The following is a 21061-nucleotide window of genomic DNA, read 5'->3' on the forward strand; positions in this document are numbered from 1 at the left end:
TTTAACAAGGGGGGAAAGCAGCAGTGGATTTCATTTCTTATTCTGTCATCAGTATGCATCATTTTTATATTTATATGTAAGTCTAAGGGTTCCTAATATAATATGTGTATCAGGATAAACAATTTTTTTTTTTTTTTTAGATTAAGCTAAGTTGAATCTATAAAACTTGGAAATCTCAATGCCTGTGCTGACAAATATTCTGACAAGTAAATACTACACTCATTCAATATTACATAGTGATTTCACTTGCACAAAACCTCACAGTGCTCTGCCACTTCAGTCAAACTATTTTGTCTGGAGCACTGGGGAAAGGAAGAACGTTTTTATCTTGATCTCCAAAAAGGGATTTAAGGGCAGGAGCAGGCGGTATATTAGACTGTTTTCATTGCCTGTCAGCTGTGGTAAACCTGAGCTGTCTGCAGTGTCTATAGATAAGCAGCAGCAACCCAGAGGCCTTAGCATGTATGTATGACTGCATTCATTTATACTTCTTAATGTATCTTAACATTTCTAAAGGCTCTAGTATCTTTTTTTTTTTTTTTTTTTTCGGGTCCGGGGATTGAACTCAGGCCCTTGCGCTTGCCAGGGAAGCGCTTATTCCACTGAGCCAAAGTGAGGGCCTCAGGAGTATCATCCCTGTTCAAATGAGTTCTGTGTTTAAATAGTGATTGGTTGTTGAGAAGATATGTTTAAATTTGTATGATGCAGTGCAAAAACTTGAGAGGAATAATTTGGAAACTGAAATATGGCAGGCAACTTGTCTACTACAGAACTGCCTATTGTGAAAGTTTTTTAAAGTGTCAAATGAAGCTTGAAGCTTACCTACTTTATTAAAATATTATGCTGATGGAGGCTGTTGACCCCAGGTGTTTCTGGAGAAGGACAGCAGGAGAACATAACTGATGAACAACACAGTGTTTCTGGCTCTGTAGCCTCTTTTCATCTTGCTAGATGCCAATCAGAATTTGACTATTTCTGCATGATCATTTCAGTGTTAGATAGAATGGATTTTAGCCTAGCCCAGATTCAGCTCCCTTGGTTAGAGCTTTTGTTGTGAAGTATTTTAAAATCATTAAAACCGCTTGAGTTAGCAACAACCCCTATAAATCAGGAGCTATTGTGTGTACTCTCATTTTGCTGGTGCACACTCCAGGCCTATGGTCATTGACGATGAACCAGAGAGTACCGCTCTCTGCTTATTGATTGTTAAGTAGCTGTGATCATTGGCATGTTTGTAGTGAGTGGGGCAGGTTCCATTTCTGTGTGTGCCTCCACTGTATCCCTGTCTTCCAAGATAAGACCATTCTGAGAGACCTGTTTCGGTACTATTAGTCTAAGCTGTGTTTTTTATCTTTTTATTTCTAAATTAAATGGGTCTTCTCACATGACAAATATTTACCCCAGAAATAATGCTCTTGGTTGTGTGAAGCCCTGATTAGGTTTCCTTGGAACCCAGAGGGAAAGAAATGTGGAAATATTGCTGTTTTTTCAGAACAAAGCCATGTTACAACTTGAGTTTTCGCTTGTAAAGGGAAATTTGCTATTATTGAAATGTGCTCCTTCCACATTGTGTCTTTATAAAAATAGGGGATAGAGTTGCTAGAAGCATAGCTCAGTGGTACAGTGCATGCCGGGGTTCAATCCCCCATATCCCCAAAACACATACATGGTAGAATAGATAAGCTGTAGAGCACCTCTGGTGGAAACCTCGTTCCACATGCTCTCCTCGTTGCCATGAAGGACAAAGATGTCTGAAGAAGGTGCACTTAAACAACAAAGCAACTTTTGTACTGTTGTGATCTCTTTCTTGAGCTTGGTCTTTTCTTGGCCCAGTACTAATTTTGGAAATGTGTAAAATTCTGATTGTTGGACATTATCAAGCACTAGAGGGAGAACAGAAGATAGTTTCTGAGCAGATAATAGCCCATCTTATGGACAAGGAGCGGATGTCTTCTTATGATAGATTGTGAATGTCTGATATTCAGGGTCAGCATAGTGTCTCCTTTTATTCCTTTCTCTCCTTTCTGATTTTATTTTAATAATTAAAAATACTGCTGATCACACTGAATGACTTCTAGCAGAGAGGCAGTCTGTCCCAGAAGGACCAGTTGTGGGCCATCGGGTTTATGACGACCATAAAACCAGAGCCAGATCAGAGCATGGCCTCCCTGAGTGACAAGGTTTCTGCCTCTGCCAGGGTCTGCCTTCAACTGACTGTGCTAGTTATTTGTTTTGCTTTGGTTTTTTTGTTCTGTTTTGTTTCCTGATGCATGTGTGAGTGTGCATGTGTGCACACATTTAAAGATATAAATGAAACAGGTATGTAATGCCCTCTGCCTGTTAGAAAGACTAAAGCCATAAAAATAACAAACGGCGTGTATTTGCTAGAATGTCAAAGTTATGAGTTTATTTTGTAATGATGTGCTCCTGCCTTCATGAGGTAAACTGGCCGTGGCGGAGGTGTTATTAGTAATATGGACTCAGTGGAGCAGAAAGCCGAGTGACCGAGAGATCAGTGTATCAGTCAGAGAGAGGGCAAATGGAAAGAGACAGCAGGAGAATGAGAAAAGAGCCGCAGCGCCTGGGCTGAGATTAAAGATGGAGTGAGAGGAGGATGGGAGCCCAGTGGTCAGATATGGTCTCCCCTGTTCACAGAGCTCCTTCAAAGGAGCTGCCAGCATGTTGCTCAGCTTGGGGCTGCCTATACAGGCTTGCTCTCTGTGCTTCCTTATCAAGGAAAGCAGTAATCTGAGAGCAATTTTGCTTTCCATATTCTTTCAGAAAAGTCTCTTACGCCTTTCCTAGCTGAAGTTAAATGGAAATAAGGTCAGCAGGGTTACTGAGAGGTTATTACTATGGTCACCAACTTCCTCAGTCTTTAGACGGTCTTGATGTATAGAGACTGACCCAGCACACGAGGGAACCTCTCAAAGCTCCTAACAAGGAGAGCCAGTTGGGAATACACAGGTACAGTTTTCTGGCCCTTAATTTATTAGGTTCTCCCCAGAGACTGAAAATGAATAAAAGGAAGGAAAAAAGGAATTTTGTATTGCCGTTATTTTTTAAAAGATGGGGGGGGGGGGGGGGAAAATACAGTAAGTGTTCCACAACTGTTTAGGGCTCTCCAGGGCCACCCTCGATGACTGGCAATTACTACACACTCAGCGGTTTGCAATAGTCAGTGATCAGGCTGCCAGACTCCCATCTGCTAGGTCAGAAAATCTCCCTCCCTGAAAGAAATTATTAACCCATCTTCAAGAAGAAAAGAAACCCTACAATTTCCAAGTCCAAGAATATTTTTTTCTTCTTTAAAGGAAACTTTGTGGCTTCCAATTGCAGGCGCCCTGTGACCTGGCAAGGGTTAAACTCCTCTAGAAAAACACTAGGGATGAGGCTCTGACTACCCTCCAGCCTTGGAAGGGAAGGGCAAAGGGGAAGCAGGCTTGGGAATAAATCACAGCCCTGTTCCCAACACACAAAGAAGACTTGACATTGAGGGGCTTGTGTCTTTATCATGAGTTGGTGCATCAGGATTTTGCCAGTCTTGGAACTTGCATGTGGAGATCAGCTTTGAAGGTCAAATGCATGGGGAAAGTTAGTTCTGTAGAAAAATGAGGAGTCTTACCCTCAACAAAGTTTCTTTAACTGAGATTCATCATCATCACTAAAGATGGGCAGAAAATACAAGCGTGTTACCTTTTTTTGAGTATGTGCATAACAGCTCTGAGTACTTGATGAGGTAGCCTGTGTCTCAGAGACCCAGTCTATACACTGTTAGTCTCAGCTAGAGGTTGCTGTTTTTAAATTGCAGTACTATGTGTGATTATATAAATTCTTTTTTGTTTTCTAACTTTTTTTTTTAAGGTAAAAGCTCCTAATAGTCCTAAAGAGCAACCCATGGAGGCAAGAATCTCTGTCTTGAAGAAGAAAAAACCTCCTTTAGTGAAAACTGAAATAGACTATCTTTTTTTTTTTTTTTTTTCCTTTCCTTTCTCCGATGGTGACAAATGTCTTTTCTCTTGTTCATTTCTCTAGGTCCTTGGGCGGGAAGTATATACCTCCAATAACCAACTTGGGGGCATCCAGATCATGCACAACAATGGAGTAACCCACAGCACTGTTTGTGATGACTTTGAAGGAGTCTTCACTGTCTTGCACTGGCTGTCGTATATGCCTAAGGTGAGCCCCTCCTAACCCACACTGACCTTGCCTGCAGAACTGCCACCACCACACTCACAGGCTCATCTTTATGGTGGAAAAATTTTTATAGAAGATTTCTCTGAAAAATGTTGATTTATTTTTAAAGCCAGCTTATGCCTTCTACCCTTCTGGATTTATTATTTAGGCCCTTTTAAAATGTTTTCTATATGGACACCTTCTCGCCTATCTAGGCTCAGTCCTAGCATATTTAAGACTTCTTCTTCCTTGTGGTTTTTCTCCTTTGTTACACCCTTCTGTTCTCTGGGAACTTCCCAGAACGGTTGGGCATGTTAAAATCAAGAGTTAGAATGTACAACTGCGCCTGACTCCAAAATGAGAGCTGAGACCTGAGCATGTTCTCAGGGCTTCGCATGTAACTGAAAAGCTCCTGGCTAATGGCCAGGAGCAGTGGGCATAATTCTCAATGTGGTCTCCGCTGTCTTTTGTCTGTATGGTCTCTGCTGTTCTGTGTGTAGCTGTTGAGTTGGGAGTATGCGATTGTTGTTCAGTGATTGCTGTGCTCTTTCTCTCCTAATCTCCCTATAGAGTGTGCACAGTTCTGTACCTCTCCTCAACTCCAAGGACCCTATAGATAGAATCATCGAGTTTGTTCCCACAAAAGCTCCTTATGATCCTCGGTGGATGCTAGCAGGCCGTCCTCATCCAAGTATGTATGCTTGTAGTACTCTGGCTTTGAAGCTTTTAGACTAACTTACTTAACTTTCTTTGTCTCTCTCTTTGAGGCATGGTTTTGCTATGCAGTTCAGGCTGGCCTTGAATTTACTGTGTAGTCTAGACTACCCTAGAACTTGCAGAGATCTTCCCTCCTTTGTGCTGGGATTGCAGATGTACACCACCACACCTGGGCCAAATGCATTTTTAAGTTTAAAAATAATTTTCTAGGGGCTGGTGAGATGGCTCAGTGGTCTAAAGCACCTACTTAGAACAAGCTTAGCAAAGCACAGGGACCGCGGTTCAATCCCCCAGCACCACATGCCAGCCAGCCCCGCCCCCTGGTGGGCTTGAGCTGGCCACACACACACACACACACACACACACACACACACACATTTAAAAAAAAAAAAAGCTTTTAAAAAAAATAATAGTTTTCTAAGTAAATGTTTAATTGAGGCAGCTGGTCAGTGGTGGTGCATCCATGCAATCTGAGCATTCTGGGAAGCTGAGGCAGGAGGATCACAAATTTGGGCCTAGCTTGGGCAACTCAGCAAGACCCGTGTCAAAGTAAAAAAATAGTAAGACTAGGGATGTAGCCCAGTGTGAAGACCCTGTGTTCAAACCCTAATACAAAAAAAAAAAAAAAAATGCTGTGGCAGGATAGTACTTCTCTTTGGCGTATTATTTTCATATATTTCTAAAATTTGCTGGGGGTATTTGTGTGTGTGTGTGTGTTTTTAAGAAACAATGCCAGGGGTCAGGACCTACAATCCTATGTGCATATATACTAATTGTGCCACTTGCCATCTCACCTGGGCAAGTTACTTACTTGCTCTATGCCTTAGTATTGTAAAGTGCAAGTAATGCCAACCACTGAGCTGTATCTTGTGGCCTGTTTTTCTTTTTTCTTTTTTTAGATATAAGGTGTGCGCCAACTTGTGATCCTTTTGCCTCATCCTCTCAGAGTGCTGATAGAGGCATGTGCTACTGAACCAACCTAGCTAGACTCCTTAGCTCTGTGTTGTGCTGAATGTAATACGCCTTTGGGGACTGTGAAGTCCAACTATGCTAATTAGTTGTTCCCTCTCTCCTAAGCAGCATAGGGGGCAGGAGAGAGAGATTTTTTTTTCCATAATTTCATTGACAGACAAATAGCAATGAGACAGTTTCAAATCTAATTGGTAGGACAGTTTCAATAACACATTGCATACTCTCTTCCTAGTGGTTATTTGCTGTACAAAGAGAGAGAGATTTTTAAAGGAGTAAACATTTCCATCTAGAAATTTATTCTCTAGTTCCAAAGCACTGTTATTGGAGTAAGCAACATAAAGTGATCCAAAGATACAACGTTGAATATTCAGCTGGGCATGGTGGCACATACCTGTAGTTCCAACTGCTTAGGAAGCTGAGGCGGAAAGATTGCAAAATTTGAGGCTATCGTGGCAAACTTAGCAAGGCATTATAAAAAGGGCTGGAGATGCAGTCCAATGTTAGAGTACTTGCCTACTGTGCACTAGGCCCTGAGTTTAATCTCCAGTACTTTCCCCCCCAAAAAAAATTAAAATTTAAATATTCTGATGTACCTAAAACTTCAGTTTAGAACTTCATCAGAATTTGTGCCCCTCTTGAAGACCATGGGTGAACAGAAGTGTGTGTAGATGAAGATTATCTTGGTCATTATTAACGAGATCCACAGAATAAAATGAAATTTCTGATAAACTAAGTTTTCTGTTTTGTGGATAATATTTTTTCATCGACTCTATAGTAATTCATCCTGCTGTCCATGTGCAGCTAACATTCGCTCCCAAATCGAGTGACTTCAGATTTTAATTTAGTGGAAGCGTTAAAGAAAGCAGATGATTCCCTGTGATAAGTTAAAGCAGATATCTTCTAGGTGAAAAGTTAAAGTCATTTATTAGAGAAGATAGTGCCATGATATTCTTCAAACTGACGCCCAACACGAGACTGGAATCTAAACGATCAGCTTTGGGCTCACGATAGAGAGATAATTTTGAAATGGATGATCACATTTTACACTGGGGCCATAGAGGCAAGGAATGTAGAACACAGTAATTACAAGTTTAGTCTTGATAAAACACTCTCCATCCTGTTTAAGTCAGCAGAGGTTAGCTTGCTCAGATCTCCGCTTTTAATTGGTTTTGGACTTGGGTTTTTAGGGGGTGGAGGGCCATGTTCAAATTAGAAGAATCACAGAGAAGCTGTGAGCTAAGAGGGCAAACTAGGAAACAGTTATTTGCAGAAGCTTTTATGGGGCCTTGGTCAAACATTCATACCTGTGGAACGAAAGTTTTTTTCTTAAACTAAGATGTTTGAAGTTGCATGTCTTGTCAATGAAGGAAGTTCTATGTGCATTAAAGTGTGTGATCTTAACCATTAGATTTTTGCTCTGTCGAGAGTATATGTTTATGGCCCTTCCTTATAGAAAGATTATACTTTGACAGTTGAAAATGAAGTAGATCTTTCTTGTTGCTTTTTTATTAGAAAAATTGACTCCTTTTTCTTTTGCCCGAGTTTGAGTCCTCATCTGATCACTAATACTTATTACTTGGCTATTTCCATCTTTTTTTCATTTAAAGAAAATCATTGGAATCAAACAAAACTGTAAGGCAAGTTTAAAAGTAGAAATAGATATTTTGAAAACATCTTTAATGACTTGGCTACTTTTTGACAAATGTTTGTAGTATCTTTAAAAAATCAAGTTATTTATATAAAAGCATGCAAACTCTTTCTGCTGGCTGAACCCCATCGTTTAACAATAAATGATGCTTTTGCTGATAAATGATTCTTTTTATGCAGACTAGCAAATGAAATAGGAGAATATGTCTTAAGGCAGATGAACATTCAGCTACCTAATACTTCTATCTATTATAATATGGTTAGAAATAACAACAAACTCCCCCAAATTATCCCCAAAATCCCACATTAAATTCAACAGATCAAGTACAATGGATTGACTTGTTTTTTTGTTTTCCTTATGTAGCCCAAAAAGGTCAGTGGTTGAGTGGATTTTTTGACTATGGATCTTTCTCAGAGATTATGCAGCCATGGGCACAAACTGTGGTGGTTGGTAGAGCCAGGTAAGAGCACTTATTTTGGAATCTCATTTTCTCCCAACTGAAAATAAGAAAGGAGAGCAATGGGTATATAGATTTTTACCAATAGTGCTCTCTTTGTCTAAACTTTCTAAGAATATTGGATTATAGCGATGGCCAAGGCATCCTAACTGGAATACTGTTTTCCAGTAGTTATTTGGTATATAACTTCAGTGATATCCCTAATCTTAAGGGAAATTTTGACAATATTTTCTCCTTATCATGCTGAAAGAAAAGCTTCTGGGAGCTGTTGAGCCCAGCTGCAATAGCAATGGCCCACCAAAGACTTTGTCTCCTCCAAAGACCACTTTCCTCAAGAGAAAGGGGCAAGTGAATCAGACCCTGCTTCTTCTCTACATAACATGAGAGAAATTTCTTCTTGGCATTAAGATTACTTAAGTGACTTATGTACTGTATGGGATTATAATCAGATTTGAATTACCAAGAAAAAAAGTTTACTTGAAGCAGGCATGAATAAAATAAGCTCAAGTAGGCTGCTGGGATACCCATATTTTTCAAGTGGGAAATTGAAGTTTCTATTAAATTTTAATACCCACTCTTAAGAAGTGCTTCACTCAACAGCAAGCTCCATACAAAATAATCTGCAGCACTCAGTATAACAAGCACCTGCCAAGGCTGATCTTAATCTAATTCTGCACTGCAGAGACACGCTGCCTGAGGGACCCGCATCTGGAGCTCACCTGCCTCTCGGGAGCAATCAGTTTTCCTTATCTTGGTGAAAAGTGGCACCTGCTCAAGATTCTCAAACGTGCCACATTGGGTTGAGATTTAGATTCTAGCCTTGAAAATAATTCTAGGCTTTGTGGTTCTCTCTGTACAGCAGGTCAGCACACCTCGTGCTGCCAGTGACAAGGAGCCATCAGATGGCAAATCCCACAGACACGATCTTCTACTGTGACTCTGAATAGGAGTCAGACCTAGAGTCAGCTCAAATAGAAACTCACTGAAACTAACCGCTTGTTTTCTTTACAGTCTCAGGGCTTTTACCTCTCCCCAGGTTCTGGGTTCTAGTGAGAATTATTCTTCATGCCAATCAAGTTTCCACTGGGGAGCTATACATGGGGTACACACTAGAGTTAGAGCCTTCCACCAAGGGTCTGTTGGCTCTTTACAAAGTCCTAATATCACACTAGGAGCAACTTTTTGAGAATTTGTCTCTCATGTATTCTGCTTCAGTTTTCCTATCTATTAAAAAAACATGACATTTTAAGGCTCACAAAGCCAAATGTTTGTTAAAAAGTCTTTAAGATCTTCCCATGGGAAATAAGAAAACAATGCTTTACACTTATGACTGGAAGAATAGGGATTATTTACTCCGATCAGTCAAGCCTTGGCTTTGGTGAGCTCTGCCATTGTTTATTCTGACACTCACCGACTTTTTCCCTTTCTTCTATCTGATGAGTTCTGGGCCTCTTACTCCAAACACATACACATGCTTACAAGTATATAAAACAAAAATGAAACTAGCTTCTTTCAAAAGCAATGGCATTTTGAGAAATAAATATAAATGTATTCTTCTGGGATTGTTACTGTAAGTGCTGCCAAAACTCATCTTTGGTATGTATGTTTGGAATATGTGTGCTATTGGCTGTAAATTGTCTTTTATTATTCCATGGCACCTTGTCCAGGGACACACTATAAAACAAGATGTAGCATCTTCATGTGCTAGCCTGATAAAATTTATATGAAGTATAATAGAAAACAGAAGTTGTTCTGAGCTGTTTTCAAGTTCAATAAATAACTGTAATACTCGGATAAAGATGTTCTTTATTAGGTCACATGGGCCCTAATATATAAGTTATAAGTTACCGATTTAGGGTGGCTTCTGCAATTACAAGTTTCCAGTTGGATTGTTAATCATTGTGAACAGAAATATTTCTAAACCCTCCTGTGTACCTCCTGCTCGTTGTCTGGTTGTCTAGAGGGCTTCTGATTTTGATTTAGTGCAGGCAAGTGACAAGGGGGTGGGTGGTCTCTACACATGCCCCCACTAGGCCTCTAGTGATGACAAAAATCCATTTTCAGTACCCAGCATCTTTCATGGAAAGTTTGTTATGGAGATGCTGTGGGGAATGAGTGACCATAACCTCTCAGCCCCAACCCCAAGGAATGTGATGAAGACAGTGAAGATTGAATCATTTTCCAGAACATTTCTTCCTTTCATTACCCAACTTCCCCTGTCTCTCATTCTGATTTTTCCTATAAAATTTTTATGAAGAACAAGAGGGTATCATGAAGTATAGAAAGCCTTATGTACATGAGAAGCTTTGTAAATTAACATAGCTTTGAGATTAAATATATACTTTCAATATAGATTTCATCAAGATTACTCATAGTTGTCCCTGTTTCATTGCTGTCTTCCAGAAAAAGAGAAAGTTTAGGGTTTAACCATTTCCCTACTCTACTTTTTCTTACTGTTCAGGGGGTTGAACTGAGGGCATTTTCACTGAGCTACATCCTAACCTCTTCTGATTTTTTTTTTTTTTTTTTTTTTTTTTTTTGAGACAGGGTCACACTAAGTTGCTAAACTGCTTGGGCTTAGCTCAAATTTGTAATCTTCTTGCTTTAGAGTGCTGAGAGTACACTATCATGGCCAACTTGGCACATATTTTTCATCATACACATATACTACATATACACATCCAATTCTGAGATCTAGTATGTATACCCTCAAGTTTCATCTGGAACCACATTTTTAATACTCTCCACAATGTCATTAAAAAGTTACTGATCTTCAGATTCCTACCACATATCAAACCACTTCCCACCATCCTCACCAGCAGATGCTCTGGAATGAACTAAGCAAATTCATTTGGAAACCTTAAATGTGGATGTGTATGCACATACAGGATGCTGAGGCCAAATGTAGAGGCTCCCTAATACAGTAGTCCCTCGCTATTTTACAGCTCAACTTTTGCGGACTCACTGTTCTGTGAGTTTTCAAAAAAATACTGATCTAAATTATTGCAGATTTTTAGCTATATTTCAGGATTTTGTACTGCTGTAGAGTATACATATGTTAAAATTACATAGGTTTATGAGTTTAGAAAATGGTTAAGAACACGAGAAGTGTTTTTAAAAGTGTGAGAAGGGTTTATAAAGCCTAAAATATATGTGAATACTAACATCAATATAACATCACTACTTCACTGATTATCACGTACTGCAGGTGTGTCTAGAACGTAACCTCCGCAATAAGTGAAGGACTGCTGTACAACTCTGTCTCAGTTACTTTGTCCTCGTTGCTGGGACAAAATACTCAACGCCCAAAATTAGGAAAGGAAAAGGTTTATTTAGCTTATAGTTTGTGGCGGTTTCAGTCCATACTCCTCTGGCTGCAAGGCAGACTGGCATGTGGCAGAGGGCAGCAATTCATGGCAGTGGAAAACAACAAAAAGCAGAGGAAGGAGCAGCACCTATGGTGTCTGTCAAGCCTCTCTCCTTTCCTTCCACACTGACTGCCTAGATGGGAGCTCCTCCAAGGAAGTGGGGTGGCTGCAAAGATAGGCTCCTCAAAGAAAGTGGCTCACAGAATCCATCCTCAAATCCCTTGTATATCCTTTTTGTGCTGAGTCAATCTAGGGCTGGGACCTGCCAAGAAGCTTCTCACTTCTCAAGTTGATACAATGTATCAACCCCCACAAACTCCTACTTTGAATTTATCCACACTAGGGCTGGCCAAAAAGCTCAGCAAATTAAAGCATCTGCAAGCAGGCAGAGTTTGATCCTGGGGCCTGCTGTGCCAGCCCTGCCCAGCCCCACCCTCCAGGAAGCACTGAAATGGCAATTGGGAGGCTGTAAAAAGGTGTATCACTACAAGTCTAATCTAGTAGTGAGACCCTGAACACCCTGTAGACCCTTCCCTAAAATACAAAAAATAATAATAATAATAATAATAATTTATTCACATTGGGACATTTCAGAAATAGGAATGATTCTCAGGGTGGGTTTCCAAAACCAATAGTCTCACCTTTAACCCCTAGAAGAGTCAAATTCTCATCTGCTAACTGTGTTTGCTTCTAGTCTTTCCCCAAGTGTTGAAGTATGATTGGAAAATGAATAAATGGTTGTAATCTTGACATGCATTGGATTTTTATGTCGCTCTTTTTTTAATCAGACTAGGAGGAATACCTGTGGGAGTAGTTGCCGTGGAAACCCGAACAGTAGAACTGAGTATCCCAGCTGATCCTGCAAACCTTGATTCTGAAGCCAAGGTAGATCACCTCAAACACTCTGTGTCTATGCATAGCTTTGTGTTCACAGCCTTTTTTTACTATTGCAGTGGATATATCAAACATTGCAAACCACCCACTTTGAATAGTAGATCATCATGTGATCACTTTTAAGATGATTCTAGATAAACTGCAAGCCATTGGTTCTGCCTAAAAAATTAAATAGGGCCAGGGAGATGGCTCAATGGAGTAAGTGCTTCCCTGGCAAGCGCAAGAGCCTGAGTTCAATCCCCGGTTCCGCAAAAAAAAAAAAAAGGCCTTTACACTAGTCTTGTTGATGCTAGAAAATGCTCTAATTTTGTTAGGGAGAAAAGCAGCTGAGGCAGTGCTGTCTCAATGATCCCAGACTCTCTGAGCAGCCATGTGGAAGAATTACAACCAGAATTGATAATCTAGTCTGTCCTAATTCCTGGCATGAACACCATAGCCCTGTGTTTTTTGAAGGTGGATTACCTTTTCAAATCCTGACACTGTCTAGAAAGTGAGGATTAGGAAAACTAGAAAGTAGGTTTTCTTGATGTGACTAGTAATGTCACATCAAGTGTCTATTGATAAATCTCAATGCAGAGAAGTCTACTTTACTAAACAGATGTGGAGGGACTTGGAGACTTAAAGGTAGCTTGCTTTGAGGAATTGTAATTGAGTCATGTAAAGTTGCCTCTGTGAAACCTGAATAAGGGTTCCTAGGACTGCCTTCTCCCATAAATGCGGTCAGGTTTCCCCTTTTTAACTAAGGAATGATGGTATAATTAAGACTGAAAGAGTAATAAAGTCAGAGATTCGAAATCCTTCCTTTTTTCCTTCAGAGATGATCTTCTTGAACAAGTTTTTGGTTGCTTGGTTTGATTTGGAGTTTTCAAATTTTTAATAAATAAAATCCTATTCATCTTGCAGAGGCTCTCTCTAAAAATGTATTGTGAATTGGGTCCTTGACTTTCCCCAACAGATAATTCAACAAGCTGGACAGGTTTGGTTCCCAGACTCTGCATTTAAGACCTATCAAGCTATCAAAGACTTCAACCGTGAAGGACTCCCTTTGATGGTCTTTGCCAACTGGAGAGGCTTCTCTGGTGGGATGAAAGGTACTTGGCCTGGCTATGGGATAGAGGGTATCACTGATTACTGGGCACTTGAAGTAAGGGAGGAAAGAGGGTGAGTTTAGATTCCACAAGCCTGTGGTTGTCCTGACAACCCATCACCCTAAGCTTTTTTGGAGATTATGCTCCATCTGAGATACCTTCTGAGTTGCAACTCAAATGGGAAAATGTTTCCAAGTTCTATTCAAAACTACACAATAATCTGTGAATATTAGCTAGTTGGGCTGCTACAGGGGATTTAGCTTTCACAGGTGGGTTTTACAAAACTGATGGTCCTGGAAGAAAGAATTATGTTTGTCGTTGCCCCTCATTTCTGGGCATGTTCTTTATCCATGCCACCCTCTAACATTCTGCAATGACCAAGACTGAAATTAGCATCAACTAGAAGGAAATGAACAAATTCAGTACCAGAGGCTGTTCTTTGTGGTAATTTGTGGCATGTTGTATTATCCACCAACAGCCCTGTGCCTGTGGCTCCAGCAAGATTAGACCATTATTACAAAGGCTCTGTTTTGTGCTATGGGAATTGCTTAATGATTAGCGGCCCGTATCACCATTAACTGAGAGTTCTTCTTGAGCAAAACCACTGTCCATAGGGAGGGCCAAAGGAGACACATGCACTTGTTAAAGTAGTGAAGCTATCTCTCCAGCAGGAGAGACCCATGGCCATGCTAAGGCCAGAGACTACATTTGGAGGCTGAGTAGGAAAATGGGTGTACATCTCATTTATTTCAGGATTCTGAGGTACCAGAGTTGGGGAATGGAAGGAGGGAGTTGATATGCTGGAGTGATTAGAGATTAATAAAGAGATATAAAATGTGGAGCAATGAACTCTCAATAGGATACAGAAAAGTAGCTTAGAACAGAAGCACCCCTATCCTCTGAGGGAAGAACAGTCTGGGTAAGCCTCCTTTTACTTACTTTTTTTTTTTTTTATTTTTCTTGTGGAACCAGGGATTGAACTCAGGCCCTTGTACTTGCCAGGGGAGCGCTTTTTCTACTGGGCCATCTCCCTGGTCCTAAGCCTCCTTTTATAGATAAAAACCATGTGGTGAGAGATACCCCAAAATTTTGCTAATTTTTTTTTTCCCCCGGCCTGGTTAGAAAAAATCCTGTGTGGCTAGACTTCCCTGGAAAAACGAGAACAGGTAAATTTTGGGGGGCTTTTTAGTTGAAAAGTTACCCTTTGCCGATATTTGCTAAGGAACTTTTACATTTTTCACTTTTTGGTGAGACTTAGACTATACATGCAAATAAACATCATCTCTGTGTGTGTGTGTGTGTGTGTGTGTGTGCGCGCGTGTGTGTGTGTTAACTACAAAGGTAGATTTCTTTTGACATAATAAATCAGTGGAAATATGAGAAATTGAGAGTACAATTCTGCACTTTTTACTGAGTTCCTGTATGCAAAGAACTATAGTAGTGACCTCAGAAAAAGCAAAAATATGTCAGACGTTGCTTCACAGAATCAAAGAAAACGTCTTGAGCGAATGATAGTAATAATGTATGAACAAAATATCATGAAGGTCAAAAGAGGTTGATACCATCTGGAAGCTAGGGAGAAAAGGGTTAGCTAACTCCCCTTTTGCTCCTGTGTATGAAGTTCAGTTAGCATTAGATTTCACTTGGTTCTCTGTTCCTTGACTGGAAAGCATTTGAACAGAATGCACTGCTGTCTTCTTTGGTGGCATTTCTACAAGGACAACTGCAAATACGTTTTTCTCAACACACACTTGGGAGGAAGTGAGGCTATCCTGTCTAATATTGAGTTCAGAGTTCAAAAGTGTCAGAAGTACCATTTCCAAGAAGACCATTGACGGGCTGGTGAGATGGCTCAGTGGTCTGGAGCACCTACTTAGGACAAGCTAAGCAAAACACAGGGACCGCAGTTCAATCCCCCAGCACCACATGCCAGCCAGCCCGCCCCCTGGTGGGCTGAGCTGGCCACACACAAAATAAAAAAAAAAAAAAAAATGCCAAGAAGACCATTGATTCTATTGCATATTTTAGTGTAGGCCCCCAGATTGGCTGCTAGCCCTATAACAATAAGAAAAACAACAATGAAGATTCACTGAGTGCTTTTCACCAGAAACTGCTAACCATTTTACATGTATTATCTTACATAGCCATCACAACACTCACTTCTAAGAAATTGGTTGTATTGTTATCCACATTTTGCATAAATTGAGGGGTAAATAAATGTCCCAAGAGGATTCAACAAAAAAAAAAAAAAAAAGACAGAGTTGGGAAAGGAATGTAGATCTTTCTGATTTCCTGTAGCAGAGCTGGCTAATCTGAGATCTCAGAACCAAATAAGCTAGAGAATTTGGAGTAGAAATGTTAAGATCACCAAGAAACATAATCTGCCTATGTCCCACCCTCCCTTAGGGACCTTTTTAGTTACTGTAAAGAGAAATTTTAAGACCTTATAAATGTTTTTTAATGTCATAAATATGCATAATAATACTGTCAGATCCAGTCCAGTAACCCAACCTAGGAGGATCACAAATTCAAGGCAAAATAGTTAAGAACTGCCTCAACATAATATTTATCACTTTTTTATTTAATATTTATCAATTTAACCATTTGTCAGTGTATAATTCAGTGGTGTTAAATATTCACAATGTTGTGTAACCACCAGTACTATCTATACCTCAAACTTCTTCATTATCCCCAACTTAAACTCTGTACTTACTAAATAGCAACTACGTAGCCCCTCTTCTCCCCCTCTCCTGATCAAAAAGGAGTTTCAGAGTAGGGCAACTGTGTCTTCAGAATTTTGATGCTGGTGCATTCTTTTATACATCACACCAGACAAGCTTTAAGGAAGATAGAGATCTGTGTGGAAATAGGAGGGGGAGGAACTGGGCCTTTCATATTTACATACAGGTCATGATGTTCCTGCGTATTATCTCATGTAAAGGGACCTAAACTGAGAGCCTCTTGTCATTCTCTACATCCCTTGGGGAGATGTTTGCAGTTTTGGTTTCAATACTGGCTGGGGATTATGCAGGGAGGGAAAATAAACAATTATGCCATCCCTCAGTGCACACAAACACACAGCCAGAAGCCGACTGCACTGTGGGTAAAATGACTCCAAAATTGTGTGTAATGAGTAGGAAAAGATTAGAGACAGCTCTTGCTATGCTGAAAATTGACATTAGTGGAGGGGGGAAAAAAAACTCTTTACTAGTCAGCCTAGGAGGTCTAATTCGAGCAGTAAAAATATAAATAAATAAATAAAAGCTTGTCAAGATGGTATTGGTGCTTTTTTCCAATGAGCTCTATCTGGCCGGAAGGCTATTCAGCATAATGCAAAATTAAATTATAAAAACTGGCTGAATATTTAGATGGAAGAACCATTTGGAAGCAGTTTATTTAGACGAACCGGCAATGACCCACAACAGGGAGACATCAAGCGTGAAATTTACTAGAAATTAGCACCAGGGTCCCAGCCTCAGCATGAATAGCTTGATAGGATGCAAATCCCAGTGATATTAAGCCGCCTCACTGCTGGTGCTACAGGGTCACTCTCAGTTGGCTTTTCATGTTATACTTATTATTTTTTCCTGGGACAGGTTATAAATAACAATAAAAAAACCACATTTATTGAAAACTTTAACTGGAATGAAAGTCTATTTTAAAGTCTCTGATTACTCGGATGTTGAAATACAGTGTCCCCCAGCCATAATGAACTCATGAGAGACATTATGTATATGCAGCTTGTTTATGTGTAACGTTTACCTTCAGCTTCTAACAGATAATCTTGCCCAAGCCAATAAAATCTGTTCCAGTTTTGAGAGTGGAGTTCTGTGGAAACATGTTCAGCCGCCCTGCTCTGTTGTTTGGTACATGTGGTTGCCACAGTTTATCCACGTTGCATAATAATGACAACCCTAAGCAGGGTGGTACCTGGGTGATGAGGACATGAAAAGTTGAGCATGAACACCAGACATGCAGAGGTGCTTTCCCAGAATGCCAGAAAACTTGAAGCTCCTGCCTCTCTGCTGAAGAACTTGTCAGTGTTTTCCATTTTAGTGCATTTTGCAGGGGCAAGAACTGACAGCACATCATATGTATAACTTTAAAATTCCCTAGATTAATTTCTAATGTAAACCTTTGGGGGGTCCCCCTCCCTTGCTACTCTTAGTTGTTTTCAGTCTATGTCTTAAACATAAAGGGATTTCAGACATTGTATGTCAGATTGTTGCCAAATGTTTAAGCCACCTTTCAGAATATATAGTTTCAGGGCAGCTGCAATTCAGTGTGAACATGTTGATTATAGAATTTATATGTTTGTGTGTACTATAATAGTCTGCTGTTTGGGTGTCTTGTTGCTTGGATTGTGGGTCTGGGTGATTTCCAGGTTAGATGTGTTATTTTAGTCCCAGGCATGTCAGCTTTAATGAAGCCTAATGCCCCTTTTCTACTCTAAGTCTTGCTGTTGAAAGATACTTGTTTGGTAGCCAGATCTAGCCTTTCACATAGCTGCTAGCATCATCTGTGCAATTTCTGACACTTCTAAGCATAGAACAAAATCCAACCAACACTTGGTAGTATTCACTCATTTATTTAAGTCTTTCTGGTTTTATTTTACTTAGCCATCACATTAGATATCAGAAAAAGATTGTCCCAACCTCATGCTCTTTCCTAGAATAAGGAGGAGAGTAAAAGTAAGATACAGGAGGTGAACATTTAAAACCAGAAAGATGAGTTTGAGTCTTATCTTATACTCTTTACTCTGATTTAACTAAGCTTCTATTTACTCACCTGAAGATTAGATATATATAAATGATATCTCATGTTTAAGTGATTAGTGTATTTGCATGTGTGTGCGCATGCATAGTATACGTAAGTGTGCAGTACAATCGGGGTACACAGTATGCTATCCTTAATGATGAAAAAGATGAAACAGTCTATTTCACAAACTTGAAAAATGCAGACATCTCAGCTTCATTATGAACACTTTCTGGCCACAGAGATAGCTCAGCAGCTTAAGTGCCTGGCTGGCAAGTGTGAGATCCTGAGTTTGATTCCCAATAGCAAAAACAAAACAAAACAACTAAGTACTTTCTACATCAAATGAAATTAAGCAGCTTTTAAAAGTTAAATGGGGTACATTGGTTAGGCTTTAGGCACCTTTCCCAGGAACAAAAATGTCTATGGCTAGTGATTTCTACTTGCACTACTATGTAGGGCACAAGGGAAAGTTCCAACATGAGTTTCTGGAGTGTGAGTTTCGGCCAGACAGGAAGCTTAGATACACCAACAGTAGCAATTACAAAAATGATGTTATGATCAGAAAAGAGGCATTGGGCTGGTGGGATGGCTCAGTGGTCTAAAGCACCTACTTAGAACAAGTTTAACAAAGCACAGGGACCACGGTTCAATCCCCCAGCACCACATGCCAGTCAGCCCCACCCCCTGGTGGGCTGAGCTGGCCACACACACACACACACACATAAATAAAATAAATAAAAAAAAAAAAAAAAAAAAAGAGGCATATAGCCACAAAAGTGTAACGGAAGACCTGAAGAGAATTATTGATGACAATGAAATTACAAAAGAAGATGATGTTTGTGGCCACCCCCTGACCAAGTTGGCTGACAGCAGCTTGAAACTGTAATTGGAGATGAATATATTTCTTTTACCACATCAAAGATAGGTTCTCTTATTGATAATCAGGCAAAAGATCCTGAAGGCCTTCAAATCTTTTACTATTTGGTACAAGACTTGAAATGTTTAGTTTTCGATCTGATTGGATTGCACTTCAAGATTAAACCAATTTAAATTGTATATTTGTGAAGATCTTTGTATATTTGACGGATGGGGAAGGGAAGGTTCATCATTTATATTTAGTGCGTCTACAGGGTCTCACTACCAGATCAGACCTGTAGTGATTCTCCTGTTTTCAGCTTCCCACGGGGCACTGGGATTACAAGCAAGTGCTACCACACCCAGTCTCTATCTGTGGCTCAACACAGATCGAATCCCAGCCACTGTGCTCTGCCTAAGCAGGCGCTTTAATCTGCTAAGCTATCTGGCCAGCCCTAATCATTTATAATATTAGGATTTTTATGAATGTGAAAAACTTTATGTAAACCTAGCATAGGAAAATACATAAACAGACTTAATGGTTTTTCTCGCTTGAGTCTAAGTAGATAAAACTGACCACGTGCACATTAAATCCTGTAAATAGGGGGCCTGCCCCTTAGCTCAGTTCCTTAAGTGGCTGCTTCAACAAAGCAGTCAGGCTCAGGTTGCTGTGGTTCAGTCCCCACAAACTCAAGCCAGACAAACCTGCCCTGAAGGCATTCGGAGCAAAAAAAAAAAAAAAAATGGGGCTGGGGAGATGGCTCAGTAGAATAAGAGCTTGCCTGGCAAGCTCAAGGGCCTGAGTTCAATCCCCAGTTCCGCAAAAAAAAAAAAAAAAAAAAAAAAAAAATCCTGTGAATAAAAGCCACTTTTTGGTGAAATTTTGCTCTAATAAAACATCAAAGGGCTGGCCAAATAGCTCAGCAGATTAAAGCACCTGCAAGCAGGCGCAGGGGGCCAAGGGTTGGATCCCCAGGCCTGCCATGCGGACCCTGCCCCAGGGGTACAATGAGACGGCAATTGAGACTGGGCATGGTGGCACACACCTGTAATCCCAGCTCTTGGGAGGCTGTAAACAAATGGATCACTACGAGTCTGATCGAGTAGTGAGACCCTGAACACCCTGTAGTCCCTTCCCTAAGTATAAAAAAAAAAGTCTATATGAAAATTAAACAATTGAAAATACATTTTAAATAATCTTCCCCTATGGGGAATTGGAGATCTTAACCATAGATAGTACAGAGAGAGATTTTGATATAAATGATTTAAACAAGTGAACAAAAGGCTGGAAAGGGACTGGGGTATGGCTCAGTGGTAGAGTGTGTGCTGGATGTGCATGGTGAACTGGGTTTGATGCCCATCATTTGGGTAGGAAGGAGGCTAGAAACTTTGTCTTCATTTATCCATAACATGTATATGGGGGAGGGTTCCAGGCAGAATGATTTTTTATGATGTCTTCTATTTTTTTATCTTTATCTTTTGCCTATGCCTTCAGTCCTCTGTGTATAAGGCAGAGGACTGAAGATCCCACTTTTCTGTTACTTGCCCTAAACTCCTCTTGACAGCACTGAAAAATGTACTGTTAATTACACAATGATTTTATTATGTAGCACTAGTTGAAATATCCACTAAAGAATTAATTTAGTTAAAATAATTTGAACTGAGCAATTATTTTCATAACCACAGAATTAGTGTAAAGCGCTTAAAGTCCTTTATTTCCTGCTCTTCATACAGCAATTGTGTAATTAGCAGTAAATTTTTTTTGGTCTTTGCTTTCCTCCAAAGGAATAAATGTCTTTGTTCTGATCATGTGTACAGAGTATATGACCATACACATTCCACATAGTGTAGGAAGAATTTCTGGGAGCCAGGGAGATAGCTCAGTAGAATATGTGCTTGCCTGGCAAGCGCAAGGGCCTGAGTTCAATCCCTGGTTCTGGAAAAAAAAAAAAAAATTCTGGATGGTTAACAACCTAAGTTTGCAGACCAAAATTAGAGAAAAAGGAGGGCTAGAAGGAAAGCCAACATTTTGGTCCTAGCCTTCTAAGGTCAATTAAGACTCAGGACATATGAGAACTTGTACTGTAATGTCATGTACCTCGGTAGTGTCCCAAATTTTCTGATCAAG

General features: G+C 40.0%; 1 protein-coding gene and 1 pseudogene across 4 annotated transcripts in view; both read left to right on the forward strand.

The window, feature by feature from the left end:
• Acaca (acetyl-CoA carboxylase alpha) overlaps positions 1-21061 on the forward strand; it is a 292108-nt gene that overhangs the window by 240732 nt on the left and 30315 nt on the right. For all 4 annotated transcript variants that reach the window (XM_004643003.2, XM_023703133.1, XM_023703135.1 and 1 more), the window contains 5 exons: positions 4036-4179; positions 4747-4867; positions 7877-7973; positions 12127-12223; positions 13188-13323. In XM_004643003.2, the coding sequence (XP_004643060.1) occupies positions 4036-4179; positions 4747-4867; positions 7877-7973; positions 12127-12223; positions 13188-13323 (595 nt within the window). The remainder of the gene's footprint in view (positions 1-4035; positions 4180-4746; positions 4868-7876; positions 7974-12126; positions 12224-13187; positions 13324-21061) is intronic.
• Positions 18473-19128, forward strand: LOC101591338 (annotated as a pseudogene).

The sequence above is a fragment of the Octodon degus genome, unplaced genomic scaffold, assembly GCF_000260255.1.
Source record: "Octodon degus isolate 3935 unplaced genomic scaffold, OctDeg1.0 scaffold00164, whole genome shotgun sequence".
In the NCBI taxonomy this organism is placed as follows: Eukaryota; Metazoa; Chordata; class Mammalia; order Rodentia; family Octodontidae; genus Octodon; species Octodon degus.